This window comes from Puntigrus tetrazona, unplaced genomic scaffold, assembly GCF_018831695.1.
Source record: "Puntigrus tetrazona isolate hp1 unplaced genomic scaffold, ASM1883169v1 S000000001, whole genome shotgun sequence".
Classification (NCBI taxonomy): Eukaryota; Metazoa; Chordata; class Actinopteri; order Cypriniformes; family Cyprinidae; genus Puntigrus; species Puntigrus tetrazona.
The window spans coordinates 2,331,789-2,351,179 of NW_025047681.1; the positions used below are offsets into that span (position 1 = coordinate 2,331,789).

Genomic DNA, 19,391 nt, shown 5'->3' on the forward strand with positions numbered 1-19,391 from the left:
ATCTGATCAAGTTAGAGCCAGAGGGATGAGGGAGCTGGTGTTCTGTCAGTCCACTGTGGAGAGGAGGGAGCTAGGAGCCATAGTGGAACCAACGGAATTCTGAGGAATTCTCTAGCCATAACATTGATTGGAGACTGGCAGACCTGTGGCAAATCCAGCAAAAAGTTAGAGGGCTGAGGGCGAGCATAGGGGGTGACAGGATCTAGAAGTGGAAACCAGAATGGGTGGAGGAGGGAATTTTTTAAAACTCCTCTAGGCTTAAAACGTGCAGGCGTTTTTGCACCGCAGGTTCAGGGGGGCGCTCTGGAAGCAGCGGGCTCTAGCGGCAGCTCTGAGTAGCTGAACAGAACCAGCAGAGGCTCTGGGGTAAAGAAAAGAGCCATGTGATTTTGCTGCAGCTGGTGTTTCTAGGCTGAAGACTGTACTGGCACTGGGAGGAGACGAGTGACCAGATTTAGTGCCGAGGCATGTGGAGGTGGGTGAGGCACGGCTTGTTGCTGAGGAGACTGGATGAGGAATTTTGGGGAATTCATTGACATCCCCTACCTCAGGGGTGTCAAACTCAATTCCTGGAAGGCCGGAGCCCTGCAGAGTTTAGATGCAACCCTAATTAAACACACCTGATCCAGCTAATCAGGAACTTCAGACCTACATAGTATATGTGTTTTAGCAGTGTTGAATCTAAACTCTGCAGGGCTCCGGCCTTCCAGGAATTGAGTTTGACAATTTGAGTCCTGCCAGCTTACCTTGTTGGAAAGTGCAAGGATTTCCTCCACATAACTCTCCAACGTCCATCCTCTGCCACAGACGCCTGTCCTTAGCCATTCATTATAGGACTGTGATTCTGTTACAAATCACGGTAGTAATAATGGGTCACAGGAATGAAGTATATCAAATATTCTTTTAATTCAAAGATAAACAGCTTCAACACACGTATGGCAATTACTAACATTAATGACAGACAAACTGAAGGGGCAGACAGAATCAGGAACACATGGGAAACATGACTGGAGACAAATAAAACAATGAAGTGATCAAACTCAACAAGAAAAGGAACAAGACCAAATTAAGATAAACAGAAAGACAAGGCACAACATCAAACCCGACATACATGTAACACGCAGTATCTCTGGTATGCTGTCAGTTTCTAAAGAAAATAAGTTTAATTCCTCTCACAGCATCTCTGCTATGCAATCAGTTTCTCAGAATCTTCTCATAATTTTTCTGTAATTTTACAATTGTTGGAGGATAGAAAATTATTTTCTTCAGAAACTGATGGAATATTTAAATTATACTCATCCAGCCAAGTCAGGATGTTTTTGATAGCCTCAGCCTGCGACAGAGAACTGCTGGGTAAAGTTGCTGGGTACGAAGCTCTGGATTATGCCTACACTTGTTGAGGTCCTTCGGTAATGGGGCCTAAATTGGACTTCAGGGTTTCTAGTAGCTACAGACATTCCTTTTTTGTATAATATCATGTATATTTTCAGATGTCAAAACCATGTCTTGAACTAAGCACTGACTGCATATTTCTTTATACTTCAGTCCAAGTTTAAGATAAAACTTCCATTCCATCTTCCATTATGACTGTATGGAGCTGTCTGAAGTACAGAACCTTTAATCCTGTATCTGCCACCATATCTTCTCTGAAGGGAGTGGTAAATGGGAACAAGTTGGTTGCAATTCACAGTCTCACAACTAAAATGTGCACTTTTTCATAAGAATTTTTTTTAATTTTTTTATTGTGACTTGTGAAAATGGAAAGAACTTTTACATGAACAAGAAAACATCCATAGTACAATATTATTGCAAAAAGTATTTGTTAAAAATTTGGAAAAAGTTTAGTTTCTTTAACTAATGATCTTTATCAAGAGTACATGTGCTTAAATGCCCTAAACACCATTCACTCATCTGTAAACATTCATCTGAGTAACAACAATATATAATCCCCATTAACCTTGATTTAAAAATAAATCTTACCAATAATACATAAGTTGTTTATTTGTATTTAAAAAATTGTGTATATATATATATATATATATATATATATATATATATATATATATATATATATATATATATATATATACTAATTTGTGAGAATTATTTAAAGATACAGTCAACACCATTATTCTCTGTGATGTCATAAATTGTCTTTCTGCATAATATAATTAAAACAAATCAGTTAAAACAAACCAATCCTGTTAGGTAATATGTGAGAAATAAAAAAGTACAAATCAGATAATGGATTTATTTTGTTACTAGGATTTTTATTTGTTGTTGTTTTTATTATTTACTGTATTTTACTTTTACTGTATTCAGGCACGTATTTTATTATGGGCATGGATTTGTTCACTCATGAAGTCCAGTTCGGTTGTTCTTGTTTCACCTGATCCTAAATCAGTAGCAGTTGCCTGCATTTCAGTGGAGCCAAATTTTATTTCCAACCTGACCGGTCGATCTGTGCCTCCGTCAGTGTCAACTGATACAGAACCAATCTCGAAAACGAGTGGCTCATCTGTAAACTTTACTTCTTGTTTTTCAGAGCTGTAAAATGTAAATTTTACCTCTGTTTGCTGTGGATCTATTGGAAATCTTATAAGAGAACGGACTTCATCACATTCAACTGACTCCCCACTGCGGACAAGCTGGTCAAAGCAAACGTTGCAGAACACTTCTCCTTCTGAGTTTTCAGATTTGCTTTTGCCCCTGTGTTTGGTTTCATCAAATATTTCACATATACAGAACCCATATGTGAGAGCACTAATACGGGATTTAACCACGGAAGGTGTTTTTCCGTACAGGATCGCTCCCTTTAAAATTACTGCTTGAGGTTCAACAGGGCAAAGTATTTTGCATATGTTGCAAAATCGCTTCTTCATGAATTTCCTCAGAAAAGCACATTCAGCATAGCCTCCCACCAACAACATGTACTCAATCCTCAGCTCTGTGTTTTTAAGGATCTGATTAATTGTGCTTTCTATAGCACTCAAGCTGGTATCAAAGAAGCTTTTTAGCTTTTCATGTTCAATGAATATTCCACCATCATCCCACATTACTCCCTGAACATCCTCAAAATAACTTTCCATGCTCTGTTTACCTTTAGCGAGTGTTTGTAAGCTGCTAGGACATGGAATCATCACAACATCATCACAAGATTTTATAAGTGCAATGTCATACTTCAGTTTAAGTGCTTCACTTGGGTATTCTTTCTCAAATTTCTCAAAAATTTCCTCTGAGAAAACATCTTTTAGAAAAGACACAATATTCTTGTCTACTGACTGTCCACCCATGTCATTTCCTGATGCAGCGTGCAGCTCCTTCAGTTTGCCGTCACCCAGCACCTCGTGGACCGTTATGTCAATAGTACCACCTGCAAGATACAAGAAAAAAAATCAGAGACAGCATTTATTTATGTGTACTCATATTTTCTATATAGTTACATCTATGGTTTGAAGTAGATTTTTAGAAAACTTGAAATTGTAACAAATGCACTTTTTACTTGAATTGGACATGGACAACTGGATAGGAAAATATTGTCCAGGGAGAATTGAAGATAATGTCACGGACTACACGTATAATCATGAAAGTTATATTCAGTCTTGTCCAGTCTTTGAAAGCTAATGGGTTTTGATGCGTACTGTGACGAGTCGGCTGCCCCTCCTCTTTATTGTCATCATCACCCCGTCCTTTATTCGCCGCTCTTCACCAGGCTCCCGACGGGAGTGGGTGTGTTCGAGAGGAGGGGCGTGGTATTGTTCAGGTCTGGCGGCGTGTGACGAGGCACACCTGGAGTGAGTTTAGCCTCGTTACTGTCGCCGTTAAGTACCCGGACGCGCCTCTCCTCGGGAGACTGGTCTCTTCCCCCCGTGCATGCACGCTGGTGTCCTCGTGGGTCCAGGAAGGGTGCGCGATGGACCTTCCCCCGCCGTCCGAGAAGTGCGTCGTGGGACCCCCGTAGTCCAGGCTGTGACCACACAGTTCATCCTACTCTGCCGCCCGGAGCAAAGGAGCGACGAAGATGCTGCGGAAGAAGCCGCCGCCCCTCGCGCCCCGGACCAGAAAAAGGGGAGCGCGTGGGACCGCCGGACTCCGCCCCTTACCTGGACCCTTCCCCCCCTGGAACACGGCCTCAACCTGCACTTTCCCCGCGGCACGACGAGGACACCAGTTCCCCCTTTTATTTGGACACTTTCCCCCTTGGACACTTTATTTTGTATTTATTTTATTTTTTTAATAAAAAGCCTCTCCGAGGCCTGACGCCACGCCCACTGTGTCTGTCGTTGGCTCCTCCCGTCACAGTACACACACACTCAAAGCAGGCTCACAGAACGTGTCTCACAGTTTTTTTTAATTTTTATTTTAATATCTTAAAAACTACAGCCTAACTACACTGTATTCAGCACAAAACTTCAATGATATATGAGCAGCCTAAATGTACATGTTTGTGTTTTTATGAAATCAATGTTTAAGCTAAGGTTTTTAAGTCACTGAAATAAAGCCATAAAACACATACAGAATATTTTGTTCACAAGATTTGAGAACTGGATGTGATAGACTGCTACAAAAGTAACAAGGTGGCTGGACACTCCCTTAGAGATAGGGTGAGGAGTTCAGTCACTCGGGAGGAGCTCGGAGTAGACCCGCTGCTCCTCCACATCGAGAGAGGCCAGCTGAGGTGGCTCTGGCATCTGTTCTGGATGCCTCCCGGACATCTCCCAATGGAGGTGTTCCAGGCATGTCCCACCGGGAGGAGGCCCCGGGGAAGACCTAGGACACGCTTACGACAAGCTATTTGTGCAGCAGTATGTCTTAAATAAATGCCAATAATTTTAAGATTTAGAAGTGCTTTATTCTGGATTCTTGTTGTTGTTATTGTCACTTACTATTAAAACAAACCTACCATTACAATTATAGACTGATAATTTTTGTCAGTGGGCAAACATACAAAATCAGCAGGGGACCAATTTTTTTTCTTCACTGTATTTTTCCTGTCATGCAATAAGAAATGACTTTCACACAATGTTTTACTGTTTATGAAGTTATATTTTGGAAATGATATCTTACACCTATTCCTGTCAAATAATTTGTCTAAATGAAATAGTAATTTTATAATGCTGCATTTTAAATAATACAAAATGTTTTATTTAATCTGAATTTACAAAATGAAGTGCTAATATAACAGCAGTTGCTCTGACTAAGAGGTACAAAGTGTCCCTTTGAATTAATTGTATAAAATGTGTCTTTTAACCTCCTTGAGTATTACTGAATTTTATACATGGACCGGTTGACTACCTACTGTTGTCACGTATCTGGACTTTTGTTATTGTTTTTGTCGTGTGCCATGTGTTCAGCGTATACCCACTTTAGTTAATTGTCTTTTATTGTATTCAGCTGTGTATAGTTAATTTAGTCATTTACCTGGTAATTCCTGTGTGGGGCCTCGATGAACAGACACGAACCATAAAAGGGGGGATCGCTCTAGAACCAGGTCGTAAAATCGCGCATCCTCCGCACCCCGGACCATAAAGGCAATCAAGATGGTCAGCCGAGCGATGCAGAGCGCCGCAAAGTCTACCAAACATTCTCAAGGGACTGTCGCTGCAGTGAGCTCGGCCAATCCGAGAGTACCCATGTCAAGATTGGGATGATTGAAAACGCAACATCTGGTCGACAGCGCGATAACCCGTTCTGTGCACTGACCTGGGACCAGTTCTACCAAGCCACCGAGTCAAAAGGTGATAAGACTCCCGCGGTGAATCAACGTGGTCAGGACAGCCTCACACTTTCAACCCCCCCAAGGAGGGTTGCTCTGTCCCAACATACATTCCTTAAAAGCGCGCCTTTTTCCTTTTCGCTACAATAAAGGAACTGCCAGGACACACATAAAACCACTAAACGAACAATCTAAATGCCTTCCTTTCAAACGAATAAAGGTTCATCTGTAAATAACTGCTTAATAAATGTTTTGGGATGTATGTAGGAACCGCTATATACTCTTTAAATAATCCTCTAACAGAGAGCGTTCCATAAGCGCTAGATAATGCATGTTTGATATCAAATTGAAGCTTACGATGTTTCCAATATCGTGATGAATGAATATATGTGTTTGTGCAATGCACAACAGTGTATTCCACTTATAAGCTTTTGATAGGGAACAGAAGTGCAGAATGTCAATTCTAACTGGGATAAAGTATGCACGAAACCGGAGTCGAAAGCAGGCGTGGACACGCCCCTTCGACCTCGGGATTGGACAACTGCCCAGGGCACGGCCCAAAATTTGCACCTCAAAACGCAGGAACAGAGCTCTCTGAGTTGAGTTGAGACGAGTTGAGTTGAGAACGAGAAGAATCGGAGTCGGAGTTGAGTCGAGAAGAACTCTTCGGAACCACCGCAGGGGAATTCGGGTCGCTGCAGGAATCGCCACGGAACAGAGAAACTTCGGAACTTGGAGAAGTCAGAAGACTCCGAACTAGAACGACCCGATACCCTCGACTCCGGTCCGCTCCGTCACATCACTCCACGGACACTCACTGCCCTTTCCATAACCAACCCGGTTCATCCAAAGCGAACCACCAAGCTAGAGAGACTTCATTCAAACGGCCCGGGAAAGCCCGACCACGTCATCCCACGGACGAGCCTGCCCAATCAGCAAGCCGGGATTTCCCCAGACACGCCGAGTGGTAAAACTACCTTTCCGTCTCTACTGAATTGGCGCAGACACATATAAGCGAGGCTAAACCTAACTTTGCTTTGTTGGTGCTCTTAGTGCGATCTCAGAACTAGCTAACAGACTTTGGACAGACAATTATCCATTTCCCTTCCAACCCGCGAATGTGTGTATGAATGCATGTGTGTGTGTGTGTGTGTTTATGTTTAGTCTTCTCGGTGTAGTCTTGTCAATTAGTAGGTACTGTTTAATAAATTGTGTTTCATTATTACGAATTCTTGTTTGTGTGTTATGTAACTGGAAAGTCAAACTCATGCCCAGATCCGTTGTTACCTGCTCGAGGTAAAGCGAAGAATCCAATTGATTTATTTTGCTGATCACAGAGTAAATTCATATTGGTAACATACATTTAAATTGCCCTAAAACGCTGGACGTATTAGGTGATTTAAAGGTATACTTGAATTGCATACCAACGTGAATCTTTTCAGATTCAATTCCCCAAACTTGAATTGAGAGCTGATTCAAATGACAATTCATAATTATCATAATTAAAATTAGGTGTGAAAACCCTACATATAATGGTGGAGAATCAAGGCGGGCAAGATTTGATTTTCAGTTCATAATTCATAAATTTGTGATTCGTGATTTCGTGGTTTTTCTATTTTATCCGGAAGAATAGATTAAGACACAGAGACAAATTGTTGTTATTTCGTACCTCTATTTTGACATGCGAACACGTAAAAGTGCGTGTGAATTGTGAAGACTTTGAAAACTGCAGTAATCGTAATATTTGTCCATAGAGACAGAGATCCGCGTTAGAGCGCGTTGAGGAAAAAAGCAAGCGTGTTCCTTGTTTATTTTCCATAAGGCCTTTGTTGATCTATGACAGTGCGAGTTCCACTGTCATATGAATCTATTTCCTCCCTGGCAAGAGCTTAGAAGTAGCTAACTAAGTAATCCTTTGCCATTTAGTCACTTGAAGAAGTGAAACCGAGCGTAGCGCAGAGAGCGTCAGAACGCGGAAGTATATGGGAGAAGAAAATTCTTGATCAAGTTAATAAACTGTGCAGACCCGCCGCGGTCCGATGACGTCATTGTTTAATTGCAGTATATGCATGTAAAAGTGCCTCACTTTTAGCAAGTGAAGTTGTCAGTGCTAGACGAAGCTGATCGAGTTTACTCGTTGCGAAATGCGCCGTCATTTCGGGTGGGCCGAACTCGTATAATAGCGAATTGCACGTATCCATAGCAACGACGCGGAAGTCCTAGGACGCCGCGTTTCGAGTTAACTTCAAAGTGCGCAAGCGCAGTCCTCCGGCGCCATATTTGAAGTTTGTGAACAGAGGCTAGGATAACTGAATCTAATGTGTTGGCATTGAAACCTATGCAAACTGTTAGCATCAGGATAGCGCTTAGACCTCTGTCGTCCATTGAGTTGAATGCCGTGTGTGTTTATGGCGTGTTGAGTTCCATCGGAACGCCGGAACCACAATAGTGGGCTTCCTCCTCCTTTCCCTTCACGTTTATCCCTTTTTCCTCACCTTTCCCTTACCGAGAAGAATGTTGACAAATGTTTGAACTGCCATAACCGTTGGTATTAACAAGAAACGTTTTTTTTCTTACCCTTAGCATTTCAATGATACATTGCCAGCAACAAGTATAACTGCTTTTATTAATTTGATGATATCAGGATATATTACCAATTTTCTAGCATTGCTAATGTGAAACCTTAATGTCATTTACTAAATGCATTAGGTTCATATTCATAAATTGCAACAATATTTGCTGATCCATTTGATTATAATTGCTTCGAATACTTTGATGATAATTGCATTGAATTTCAATTATTAACTGCCGTTATTGATTGAAAATTTTAATTTCAGCTGGTGATTTGGTTAATTATAATTGCCTTTATAGTCGTGATAACACATCACTTAAATATAATCCCTGGTTTGGAATTTTAATTTCAGATTTAGCAAGTTAGGGTGGCTCCCCTACATAATTGCTATTTTGGGGATTTATTTAATTATAATTGCTTTATAATTTAATACCAATATCATAAATTTTCAATTATAATCGACTTGAACTTCCGTTTACTATTCCAAGCATAGTATCCCGGATTCTAGTGCAGAAGATACTTAGTGATTAATTCAGGCTTGACTCCTCAGGAAGTTTTGATCATTAATTATCGCTACCAAATAGAAATTTCAAGTCATTTGCAGTTACGTTGGTGTGTACAGTTGAGTGCCTCCCTCTCAATCCTCTTTACAGGGTCTCTCCCTTACTTAGGGCTTAGCAGCTAGCACTCCCCTAGTGCTAGGTTGGTGCAGGGACGGTTGTCTCGGAGGTGTCACAGCGAGTGAGGACCCCGTTTGAACGTGACCTTGTGCCAGCTGGGGGCCAGCCAGGCCTCTCTGTCCTAGCATTGTGAGTGAACCCGCAGCAGGCATCAGCAATTGTGTAACGGAGGAGGAGTCAACACGAGCTGACCTGGACGGAGGCTCAGGTAAACCACCCTGTCAGCTGCTGAATCGGGGAAACCGATCAGTAACCCAGGGCTCTGCCCCGCAGCCTTGTCAGTCCAAGCCAGCCGTTGACGCACCTCCACCGTGGGCCCGCACCTTTGTGTCAAAAGCCGACGCTGTTTGAGAGGCTCACTGCAATGCTGTCGGACAGAAGTCTGATTGACCTTACAGGAGCACAGGGGCGCCCAGACGGGGAGCCATACCGCTGTACTCCGACGGGTTAATCGCCCTCATCACCAAAGCCTAAGTCTAAACCCCTTTTGCTAAAACCCATTTGGCGACACCCATAAGTAAGTAGGGCCTATTCAACCCTCAAGTAACTTAACTTATCACACCAACATAGTAAAACCAACCATTAGGTATCAGGCTTAACGGTATCACACTTTGTCAACTTTGTTTACAGTGTAAGCAACTTTCTCTCTCTTCTCTCCCTTCTTGTTCCTTTCCTCTGATCTAACTGCTGCTGCTGCTTCTGAGATCGCACCTGTGGGAACCAGGAAAGCAAAGAATTTAATTTGAGACATTTCTGATCAGTATCGGGTGAAACTTGACGACATTGTTTCAAATTGTTCATGCTCACGAACCTTCCCTTCTCAGCGTGTATCCTACCCAGCCGAAACCAAAGTTGATCGACGAGGAATCGTAAACACGACCCCAGGAACAATCTACTTGGTGCACGGAGTCAATCTAACCAACTAAAAGCTAACACTGTCATTGCTATTGTTTTATCCTCGCCCGGAGGAGATTCTAATGGCAATCGCAGTCTTAGTACTTAGAAATCCCCATTTAGAAACTCCTAAAAGCATCCTCTAACTTAGGGAAAAGAGACAGTGATAGAGCCTAACCCCCTCCTTCCTTGACCAGGAAAGAGTGTGTTACCTCCCCCCCCTCTCTGTCTCTCTCTCTCTCTCTCCCTCTCTATCTCCCTCTCTTACGTCTCTTACAGGTAGCTCCTCCCTTTCTCTAAAAAAAAAGGGAGAAGAAAAGAAGCAAGGACCGCCTGTTACAGGAGAACGAAACGCCCAGCTATCCCTTCTTCCTGTTCTGTGTTGTCTTCTGTTCTCTGTCGTCCTGTGTGTGTTTACTAATTGTCTCCCCAGAAACGCCAGTTAGAAGCACACCCACCAGAGGATCACAGTTACAGAGAACCACGCCCACCTGACACCTCACATTTAGCATCAACTGACACCACACATCTACACCTCTGTCTTTCCTTGCTGTTGTCTGTTCTGCCTTGTTTGGTTGTTATTTTCTTCCAGGTCTGTGTCAGTCACTTTTCCAAATCCCCCTCGCCGCACCAAAACATGTCTCACACAGCAGACAACGTTGGTCACTGGGAAGACCTGGAAACATGGCTAAGTGTTGCAACCAGCAGCCTCCTACCCAAGGCCGCGGAAACACTAAAGCGTCAGACCCAGGAACAGCTGGATAACAACCTAACGAGCCTAATGGAACAGGACCCAAGCCAAGGCTACAACCACAAAGAGCTAGCAAAGATCACCTGCTCCCTAAGTCACACCCTCATCGCTACCCTCAAACTGAGTGACAGGCACGCCGCCGATCTCCAACAGGAGCTGACATGCGCACAGCGACGCATCAAACAGCTGGAACTGGAGGCTCAGGAACTACAGGAAAAGCTGGATGAGGAGAGAAAGGACCCAGAGGAGATTACCACGCTCAAAGCCTTGCTAGCAGCTTCCACACAAGAGGTGAAACAAACCAAAAGAGACTTTGACAATGCTGCCAACAACCTCCAGTACGCAGAACAGCTACTGGAGAAGGCAAAGACTGACATTAGAGACAAGGCCGGCAGAATCAAAGCCCTCGAAGCTCACTTGAACGAGTCAAGGAATCAGATCAGCCGCCTAGAACAACAGCTGGACTACGTCAAAGAGGAATCCGGCGGTGTCAAGGAGGAACTCAGACACGCCTACGACCTGCGCTGAGCCACCGAGGACACGAGAGGCACCAACGTCACCCCTGCCAAGTAGGACCGGGTCTCCGTGCTTGTACAGGCAAGTGAACAAAGGGGAAAGAGGCGATGCTGAAACACTCACCAGCTCCTCTGAAGAGACATACCTCGCGAGAAGGCCAAGAGAAACGGACCCAGCCAGCCAAAGAGCATCACACGGCCTGGACCTAAAAGATCTCGACAAGATCGCCAGGAACATCGTCAAGTTCACCCCAGGTGTGCCAAGTAGTCCAGACGTTCAAACCTATCTACAGGACGTCGAATTCCATCTGGAAGTAAGACCTCACGTCACGGATAAAGATAGACTCTATTTACTGCGAGCAACATCCAGCCCTGATGTACGCAGCTTCCTGGACCGGCAACCAGCCCAGACAAAGGCTGATTACCACCTGCTCCGAGAGGCTCTCATCAATGAATTTGATGACCCAGAGTCAGAACAAGGACTAGTAGCCGCCCTGGAGATCAGACAAGGCCGTCATGAGTCTCCGCAAGCCTACTACAGCCAACTCAGGAGAGCATACTTCGGAACTCGCAACGAGCCCGAAATGGAACAGGACATGAACTTTAAGACTCTCTTCCTCAGGAACCTACATCCTGGGGTAAGCCACCATCTAGGCGTGCTTGCATGTTCGCGCACAATGACCATTCAGCAGCTGCGCGACTTGGCACACAAAGCCTACAGCAAACAAAAGATGGCTGCAGAGAAAGGCACTAAAGCTCCGACAGTCCTCGACTTCAACACACAAAGTCACGGACTGCCTCTAGAGGGTGCCCAACATCAAGACAGCTTCAAGCCGTCAAGAAAAGAGTGGAACGTGTCCAACCGAGAGCAAGACTTCCACGCAGGTACCAGACCCAATCAGAGAAAGCGCCGCTGGGATGGACCACGTGAGCGACAGCGCCGCCTGGGCGCCACTGGGAAAAGTCATGGGACAGTTCAAGACCGCAGGAAGGTCAGTGGGAGAGATCGTGGAATCAGTCAACCTCCTTTAGAAACCAAAGGGGAAGAGCTCCTGGGGCAACGGAACCTCCATGGGTAGAGCACAAACACACCCTGGAGCAACCAGCCCAAGGACTCGACGAAAGAACTTTCAAACTGAATCCACACAAGAGCAAAAGACATCACCGTTTTTACTCACAAGAACTGATGAAGAGCATGATGAGAGAGTTTTTCCAGCAAATGAAGGAAGATTGGAAGTGGGAAAAGAAAGAGAAGCCGGATTCAGCCTGACTGGCAGCCGGACGAGACAGCAGCGACCACCCGACCCAACCAGACACAGAGAATAGCACTTCCTCCCCGCACACTCAAAGAACCATAATGACCATAACTTCAGATGGACGAGAAATCCTACCTGAAACCCCAGCAATCGAGTTAGCCCCTAACTCACCATATGATGCTTCAAACCACGGCATCATCCAACAAACACCTGCCGCTGAAACCACTCTGGTTCCTGAAAGTGCTGTCCTGGTCGTCTGCCACTCGTCCGAAGAACTGCAGATTAGCCCTGATATCCTCCCCATCTCATCCCAAACTCCAGTCCCTCAACTCCTGGGTGATCTCATTGAGAGAGGTATAGCAAGAAAGTTTTACCTCTCCGTCATCATCGAACGCCACATCAGGGTGAAGCCCTTCTGGACACAGGAGCTGACATCACACTAATGTCAGCAGAACTCCTCGGAAAAATCCAGGAAGGAGCAAAGACATTAAATGGCCCCCTCAAACTTCAAAGATGTGAGCTGAACCTTCAAGTATACTCCCACACGGGCCTACAACTGACACAGGTGGCCCCGATTCACCTAACTGTGGGTCCGATGAACCTCATCCACCCAGTCTACATCTCACCCCTAAAGACTTACCCACTGCTAATCGGAAAGGACCTGCTTAATCGCTTTAAGCCACTAATAGACTTTAAGCACTTGAAGTTGTGGACACAAGTCCGTGAACCTCTGCCCTTCCAGTCAGTAAACGTTCAGGAGTTGCAGTGCCAAGCCACAGACACCACTGCCCGTTTACAGACCGCCGAGGCAATGTCAAGGTCACAAGCAATTTCAAGTTCAAGCAGCAAGAACCAAGACAAAGACTCCAACGACCAAACAGATGCCCTCGCTAAAGCAGGTGCATTACATGGAGAGTCTTGGACGTTCCATTCCCACCCACCCAACCCAGCTGTGGCAGCCATCACCCGCCGCCAACACGCCACTGGTGTTGCGAACCCCACCTCCTCCCGTATCTCCATCTCACCACAGTTTGCTGCTGACGATCTCAGTACCCTTCAAGCGTCGGATCCAGCACTGCAAACCATCAGTGCACACATTTCTGACCCAGCTACCGCCCACGTTTCTGCCTTCAACCTAGCCACCTCCTCTGACCTCCGCCACCTGCACTCCATCAAGCACATGCTGCATCTCCAAGACGGCGTTCTCACGTATGTCCCTGAGCCACTCGCTACGCCATGGCTCGTAGTGCCTCAGAGCCAAAGGGGGATAATGTTGACATACGCCCACGATGCACCATGCGCTGGACACCATGGCGCCAAGGCCACCTATGAGACACTCAAACAGGTGGTATACTGGCCTGGCATGCAGCAAGACGTGGCGGAATACGTGAAAGGATGCCTGGTCTGTTGCCAGTTTCAACCGGCGAATGCAAATCACCGCGCACCACTGCAAAGGAAAGGAATGACCTTCCCATGGTCAGACCTCCAAATAGACTGGGTAGGACCCCTGCCACGGTCGACACGAGGTAACAAGTACTTCCTCAATGTGGTCTGCGAGTTCACAAAGTGGATAGAGTGCCTCCCAGCTCCGAATGACACGGCAGAAACAACAGCCTACCTCTTGATGAACCATATTCTCAAAAGATTTGGAATGCCCTTGAGTGTCAATTCAGACAGAGGAACTCACTTCACCGCTGAGGTCATGCAAGAAATGTGGAAACTCCTGGGTGTGCAAGCCAAGCTGCACATAAGCCACCACCCAATCTCTTCTGGACAGGTGGAACGTGCCAACAAGACAGTGGTCAGCATGCTGAAGAAGTACGTGTCCGCCAATCAGAAGGATTGGGATGTCAAACTTCCCCTGGTACTAATGGCCATCAGGTCCACTCCTCACCGGTCCACCGGAGTACCTCCATTCGAAATGATGACGGGGAGACGCATGACACTACCCTTACACCTGCTGTACCAACCCGGTGACATGAACCTTGTCACTGCCTACACCACGCATCAGTACCTAGAAGAGTTGCATCAGCACCTGAGAACGACTTTCGCCTTTGCACAGCAACAACTCCAAAGCAGCGCGGAAGGTCGTAAGGCTTACTATGACAGGAAGGCCTCATATCAGGAACTTGAGGTCGGAGACAAAGTGTGGTACTACAGTTTCGCCCAGCCACGGCCAAACACCCCTCATCGATTGTCAAAGAAGTTCCTACCTCACTGGACGGGACCCCACGAAATCGTAGACAAACTGTCACCTGTTGCCTACCGAATCAAGATTCGACAGGGGCGCAGCGAGCCAGCCCTGCGATGGGTACACCGGAACCAGATAAAGAGGCACCAGGGCTCCAAGAGACAAGGAAAGGGGGAGACCAAACCCACTGACACAGACCGACTATCGCACCTCACTGATGTAATTCCTCACCCACTAGGGAAACACATAGCCAGGTTTTCAAGCACAACACCTACACGCTCCTTCACCGCACTGCTAGAACCAACACTCTAGTAACAAGGAGTTTCTCCACACATGTGACCATTGTTTGTTGTCCTAACCTCACTCAATGTCCTTGTGTCCCTTCTGTGTTGTCTTTTCCCTTCTCTTCCTCTCTTTGTTTCCCTTTTTCCCTCTAGGCCCTTTTACAGGAACACCCTTAACCATTCCCTCACATCAGGTCCTGACAATAAGATTGACTCCCCGCACCAAGTCCATAGATTGAGCGCAAATGTCGTATCAAGTTTCTCACCCGATCTGCCCAAATTCCAAATTTCTGCACCACAGTTCAGTTAGCGATGGAAATGTTGTTTGTGGATGTCTGTTCTCTTTGTCCATTGTTCCAGTGCCCGATGACGTTCGCAACGGGAACCTCATCGCGCAAAAGGGGGATATGTGGGGCCTCGATGAACAGACACGAACCATAAAAGGGGATCGCTCTAGAACCAGGTCGTAAAATCGCGCATCCTCCGCACCCCGGACCATAAAGGCAATCAAGATGGTCAGCCGAGCGATGCAGAGCGCCGCAAAGTCTACCAAACATTCTCAAGGGACTGTCGCTGCAGTGAGCTCGGCCAATCCGAGAGTACCCATGTCAAGATTGGGATGATTGAAAACGCAACATCTGGTCGACAGCGCGATAACCCGTTCTGTGCACTGACCTGGGACCAGTTCTACCAAGCCACCGAGTCAAAAGGTGATAAGACTCCCGCGGTGAATCAACGTGGTCAGGACAGCCTCACACTTTCAACCCCCCCAAGGAGGGTTGCTCTGTCCCAACATACATTCCTTAAAAGCGCGCCTTTTTCCTTTTCGCTACAATAAAGGAACTGCCAGGACACACATAAAACCACTAATCGAACAATCTAAATGCCTTCCTTTCAAACGAATAAAGGTTCATCTGTAAATAACTGCTTAATAAATGTTTTGGGATGTATGTAGGAACCGCTATATACTCTTTAAATAATCCTCTAACAGAGAGCGTTCCATAAGCGCTAGATAATGCATGTTTGATATCAAATTGAAGCTTACGATGTTTCCAATATCGTGATGAATGAATATATGTGTTTGTGCAATGCACAACAGTGTATTCCACTTATAAGCTTTTGATAGGGAACAGAAGTGCAGAATGTCAATTCTAACTGGGATAAAGTATATGCGAAACCGAGTCGAAAGCAGGCGTGGACACGCCCCTTCGACCTCGGGATTGGACAACTGCCCAGGGCACGGCCCAAAATTTGCACCTCAAAACGCAGGAACAGAGCTCTCTGAGTTGAGTTGAGACGAGTTGAGTTGAGAACGAGAAGAATCGGAGTCGGAGTTGAGTCGAGAAGAACTCTTCGGAACCACCGCAGGGGAATTCGGGTCGCTGCAGGAATCGCCACGGAACAGAGAAACTTCGGAACTTGGAGAAGTCAGAAGACTCCGAACTAGAACGACCCGATACCCTCGACTCCGGTCCGCTCCGTCACATCACTCCACGGACACTCACTGCCCTTTCCATAACCAACCCGGTTCATCCAAAGCGAACCACCAAGCTAGAGAGACTTCATTCAAACGGCCCGGGAAAGCCCGACCACGTCATCCCACGGACGAGCCTGCCCAATCAGCAAGCCGGGATTTCCCCAGACACGCCGAGTGGTAAAACTACCTTTCCGTCTCTACTGAATTGGCGCAGACACATATAAGCGAGGCTAAACCTAACTTTGCTTTGTTGGTGCTCTTAGTGCGATCTCAGAACTAGCTAACAGACTTTGGACAGACAATTATCCATTTCCCTTCCAACCCGCGAATGTGTGTATGAATGCATGTGTGTGTGTGTGTGTTTATGTTTAGTCTTCTCGGTGTAGTCTTGTCAATTAGTAGGTACTGTTTAATAAATTGTGTTTCATTATTACGAATTCTTGTTTGTGTGTTATGTAACTGGAAAGTCAAACTCATGCCCAGATCCGTTGTTACCTGCTCGAGGTAAAGCGAAGAATCCAATTGATTTATTTTGCTGATCACAGAGTAAATTCATATTGGTAACATACATTTAAATTGCCCTAAAACGCTGGACGTATTAGGTGATTTAAAGGTATACTTGAATTGCATACCAACGTGAATCTTTTCAGATTCAATTCCCCAAACTTGAATTGAGAGCTGATTCAAATGACAATTCATAATTATCATAATTAAAATTAGGTGTGAAAACCCTACACCTGTGATTTCAGTTCTGTTTGTCCGATCTCGTCTTTATGTGTGTGTGATTTTGTTCTGCCTGCCTGCCTGTATTTATATTGTTTATTTCATCCCTGAGTGGATTAAAACTCTTTATTTTCAGTTATGCTAGTTGTGTGCTCTCGTGCTTACCACACACATGACAACTGTACTTATATTTATACTGCATCTTATTTATAGTACATAACGTGTAGCCACATTGAAGAAAGGTACATTTTGGTTATAAAATACTATTAATTACTTTTTAGTTTTACACCTTATAGTTAATTTATAGTAAATAGTAAACTGTATAGTAAACTGTAAAGTAAAAGTAATCTGTATGTAAATGTGTAGAAGGATTTTAAAGGAATTTTAGCAGTGTACCTCCACAATCTACAACCATGTACTGGCTTCCTGGTTGCTGCTCCAATTTGTCTTCACAATCCTCTCTTTCTGCTATGAAACCATCACTTGGTAGCTGCTTACAGAACACAGACGCAGCCTCTGGTTCCAGAGCAAAGATGAGTCTTTCAGGTGTAGAATCCGTCACAAGACCTGCCTGCATGATTAATATTTTAATTTAATTTATTCTGTCTTACAGAAGATGTGTACATGATGAGTTTTAATAAGTATCTAATATTCATTTTTATTTTAACTCACCTCAACAGCTGCTTCTCTCATGAATTGTTTAGCTGCCGCATGCCAGATAGCAGGAACTGTTAACACCCACGTCACATCAGATGCAGTGAACTTTCGTCCTTCAGTGTTTTGTCCAATTTTGTCCAGTGCATGATCCTTCAGGTATCGCAGACTCTCAGAGAAAACCTTTATAGCCTTCATTGTTTTTCCATTTGATTCTGTGATCATCAAATCTCTGTGGATTTCCTTTGCAACAAAAGTGTTTATTACATTAATGGTATTCAATGAAAGTGCATCAAAATAATCTTTCACTGATAAATAATATGGTATGATAAAATGCATAACAAAAAAAGTATAATTGCAAATGTAAAAGAACTTACTTTATTATACAGCTCCATTTTGAAGTGTTCAAATAGATAATGTTTCTTTGCTGTTTCTTTTTTCATCAACATGGTGTATGTTTTCATGGCATCATAACCAAACTTCTGGAAGTTCTGTTCTTCATCAAACAAAATGCAGGTGGGGGTTTTGAAGGTTTTTAGACCTTGCTCGACACCCCAGGAAGGAATCCTAATTTGTTCTAGACGTTTATCAGTCTTAAAGCTGAAGGCATATCCGCTGAATGATGTTCCAAAATCTATAGCAACGTAAAGAAATTGTGCCATTGTGTTATAAGAGAGCTGCTGTGTTTACCTTCTTGAAAAATGAACAGTACAGTTTGTGCTTTCTCTCATTTATATTCACAAAGCCTACTTTCACTATTATTGACCCTTCCACAAAAAAATGGGCTTGTCCTCTAAAACTATGAAGCGGACATATATAATGTTCAATATTAGCAACCTTAGATAGGAATTATATGATTTAGTGGGGTAATAAATACTTTTTTATCACTTAGATTATTTCTTTTTGAGAATTATTTTGTGGACTGTTTAAATGCACTCTAAAAAGTAACAAGTTCAATTTACTTAAAAAAACAAGTGATTGTTTCAAAGGAAGCAAATTAGTTTAAAATATGCTACAACTTTGTGTGCTGTACTTTTGAATGTAAATAGATAACCAAAAATAAAAATTCTGTCATCATTTACTCACCTTTGAGTAGTTTCAAATCTTTATGAATTCCTTTTTTTCTGCCAAAGATATTTGAAGAAAGTTGTAACCAGGTTGTTTTGGATCACCATTACAGTCTTTTTTTCCCTACTATGGAAGTTACGGAATGGCTCGTATAATGCAAATAAACATATTTTAAACTATCTTAAAGATGCCTTAAAGAGCCTTTAATATTTCTTAAACAATTCACGCTCCAGTAGAAGGTAGAATTGCATCAACAGCTGGTTTTGCAACCACTGAGGAGTTCAAGTAAGTTTATCCATTTTAACTTATGTAGGTAAACCTGTTTTTGTTGTTGGTTGTGTCTGACTCATGATAGAGTGATTCATCTGTGTTGTAGTTCAGTAACTTTGTCTTCAAAAATGTATATATTTATTTTTGTCTAACTTGAATTAAAGTGTTAATGACACTGTATTGCAACACAGTTTATGACACACCCTGCTTGTCATCTCTTTCACTGGCCCATGGATGTGGTTTTAAATGTCTTCCTTGTAAGACACACCTAATTTTGCAGTCACTACTATCAATCTTAGAAATGAAAGCCAGTATGTTAGATGAGGAAGACATACAAAAT

General features: G+C 44.0%; 1 protein-coding gene across 2 annotated transcripts; it reads right to left on the reverse strand.

The window, feature by feature from the left end:
- Positions 1-2,054: 2,054 nt before the first annotated feature.
- On the reverse strand, positions 2,055-19,056 carry LOC122331538 (heat shock 70 kDa protein 12A-like). Of its 2 annotated transcripts, XM_043229022.1 has the most exons (5): positions 18,800-19,056; positions 18,091-18,347; positions 17,732-17,956; positions 17,456-17,630; positions 2,055-3,373 (listed from the first exon to the last, which is right to left on the reverse strand). In XM_043229022.1, the coding sequence occupies exons 2-5, from the start codon at positions 18,175-18,177 to the stop codon at positions 2,319-2,321; spliced, it is 1,542 nt and encodes a 513-aa protein (XP_043084957.1). In that variant the 5' UTR covers positions 18,178-18,347; positions 18,800-19,056; the 3' UTR covers positions 2,055-2,318. The 2 variants fall into 2 exon arrangements, with proteins under 2 accessions (XP_043084957.1, XP_043084956.1); XM_043229021.1 differs by lacking the exon at positions 18,800-19,056 and having other exon boundaries at positions 18,091-18,712.
- Positions 19,057-19,391: the final 335 nt, after the last annotated feature.

Bases quoted from the DNA above. Each gene is read 5' to 3' on its own strand.
- LOC122331538 (XM_043229021.1), bottom strand. From the start codon at position 18,375: ATGGCACAATTTCTTTACGTTGCTATAGATTTTGGAACATCATTCAGC. The intron at 17,631-17,731 runs GTGAGTTAAAAT...TTAATCATGCAG, and splicing joins TGAGAGAAGCAGCTGTTGAG to GCAGGTCTTGTGACGGATTC. The intron at 3,374-17,455 runs GTACACTGCTAA...TGTATCTTGCAG, and splicing joins CATGGTTGTAGATTGTGGAG to GTGGTACTATTGACATAACG.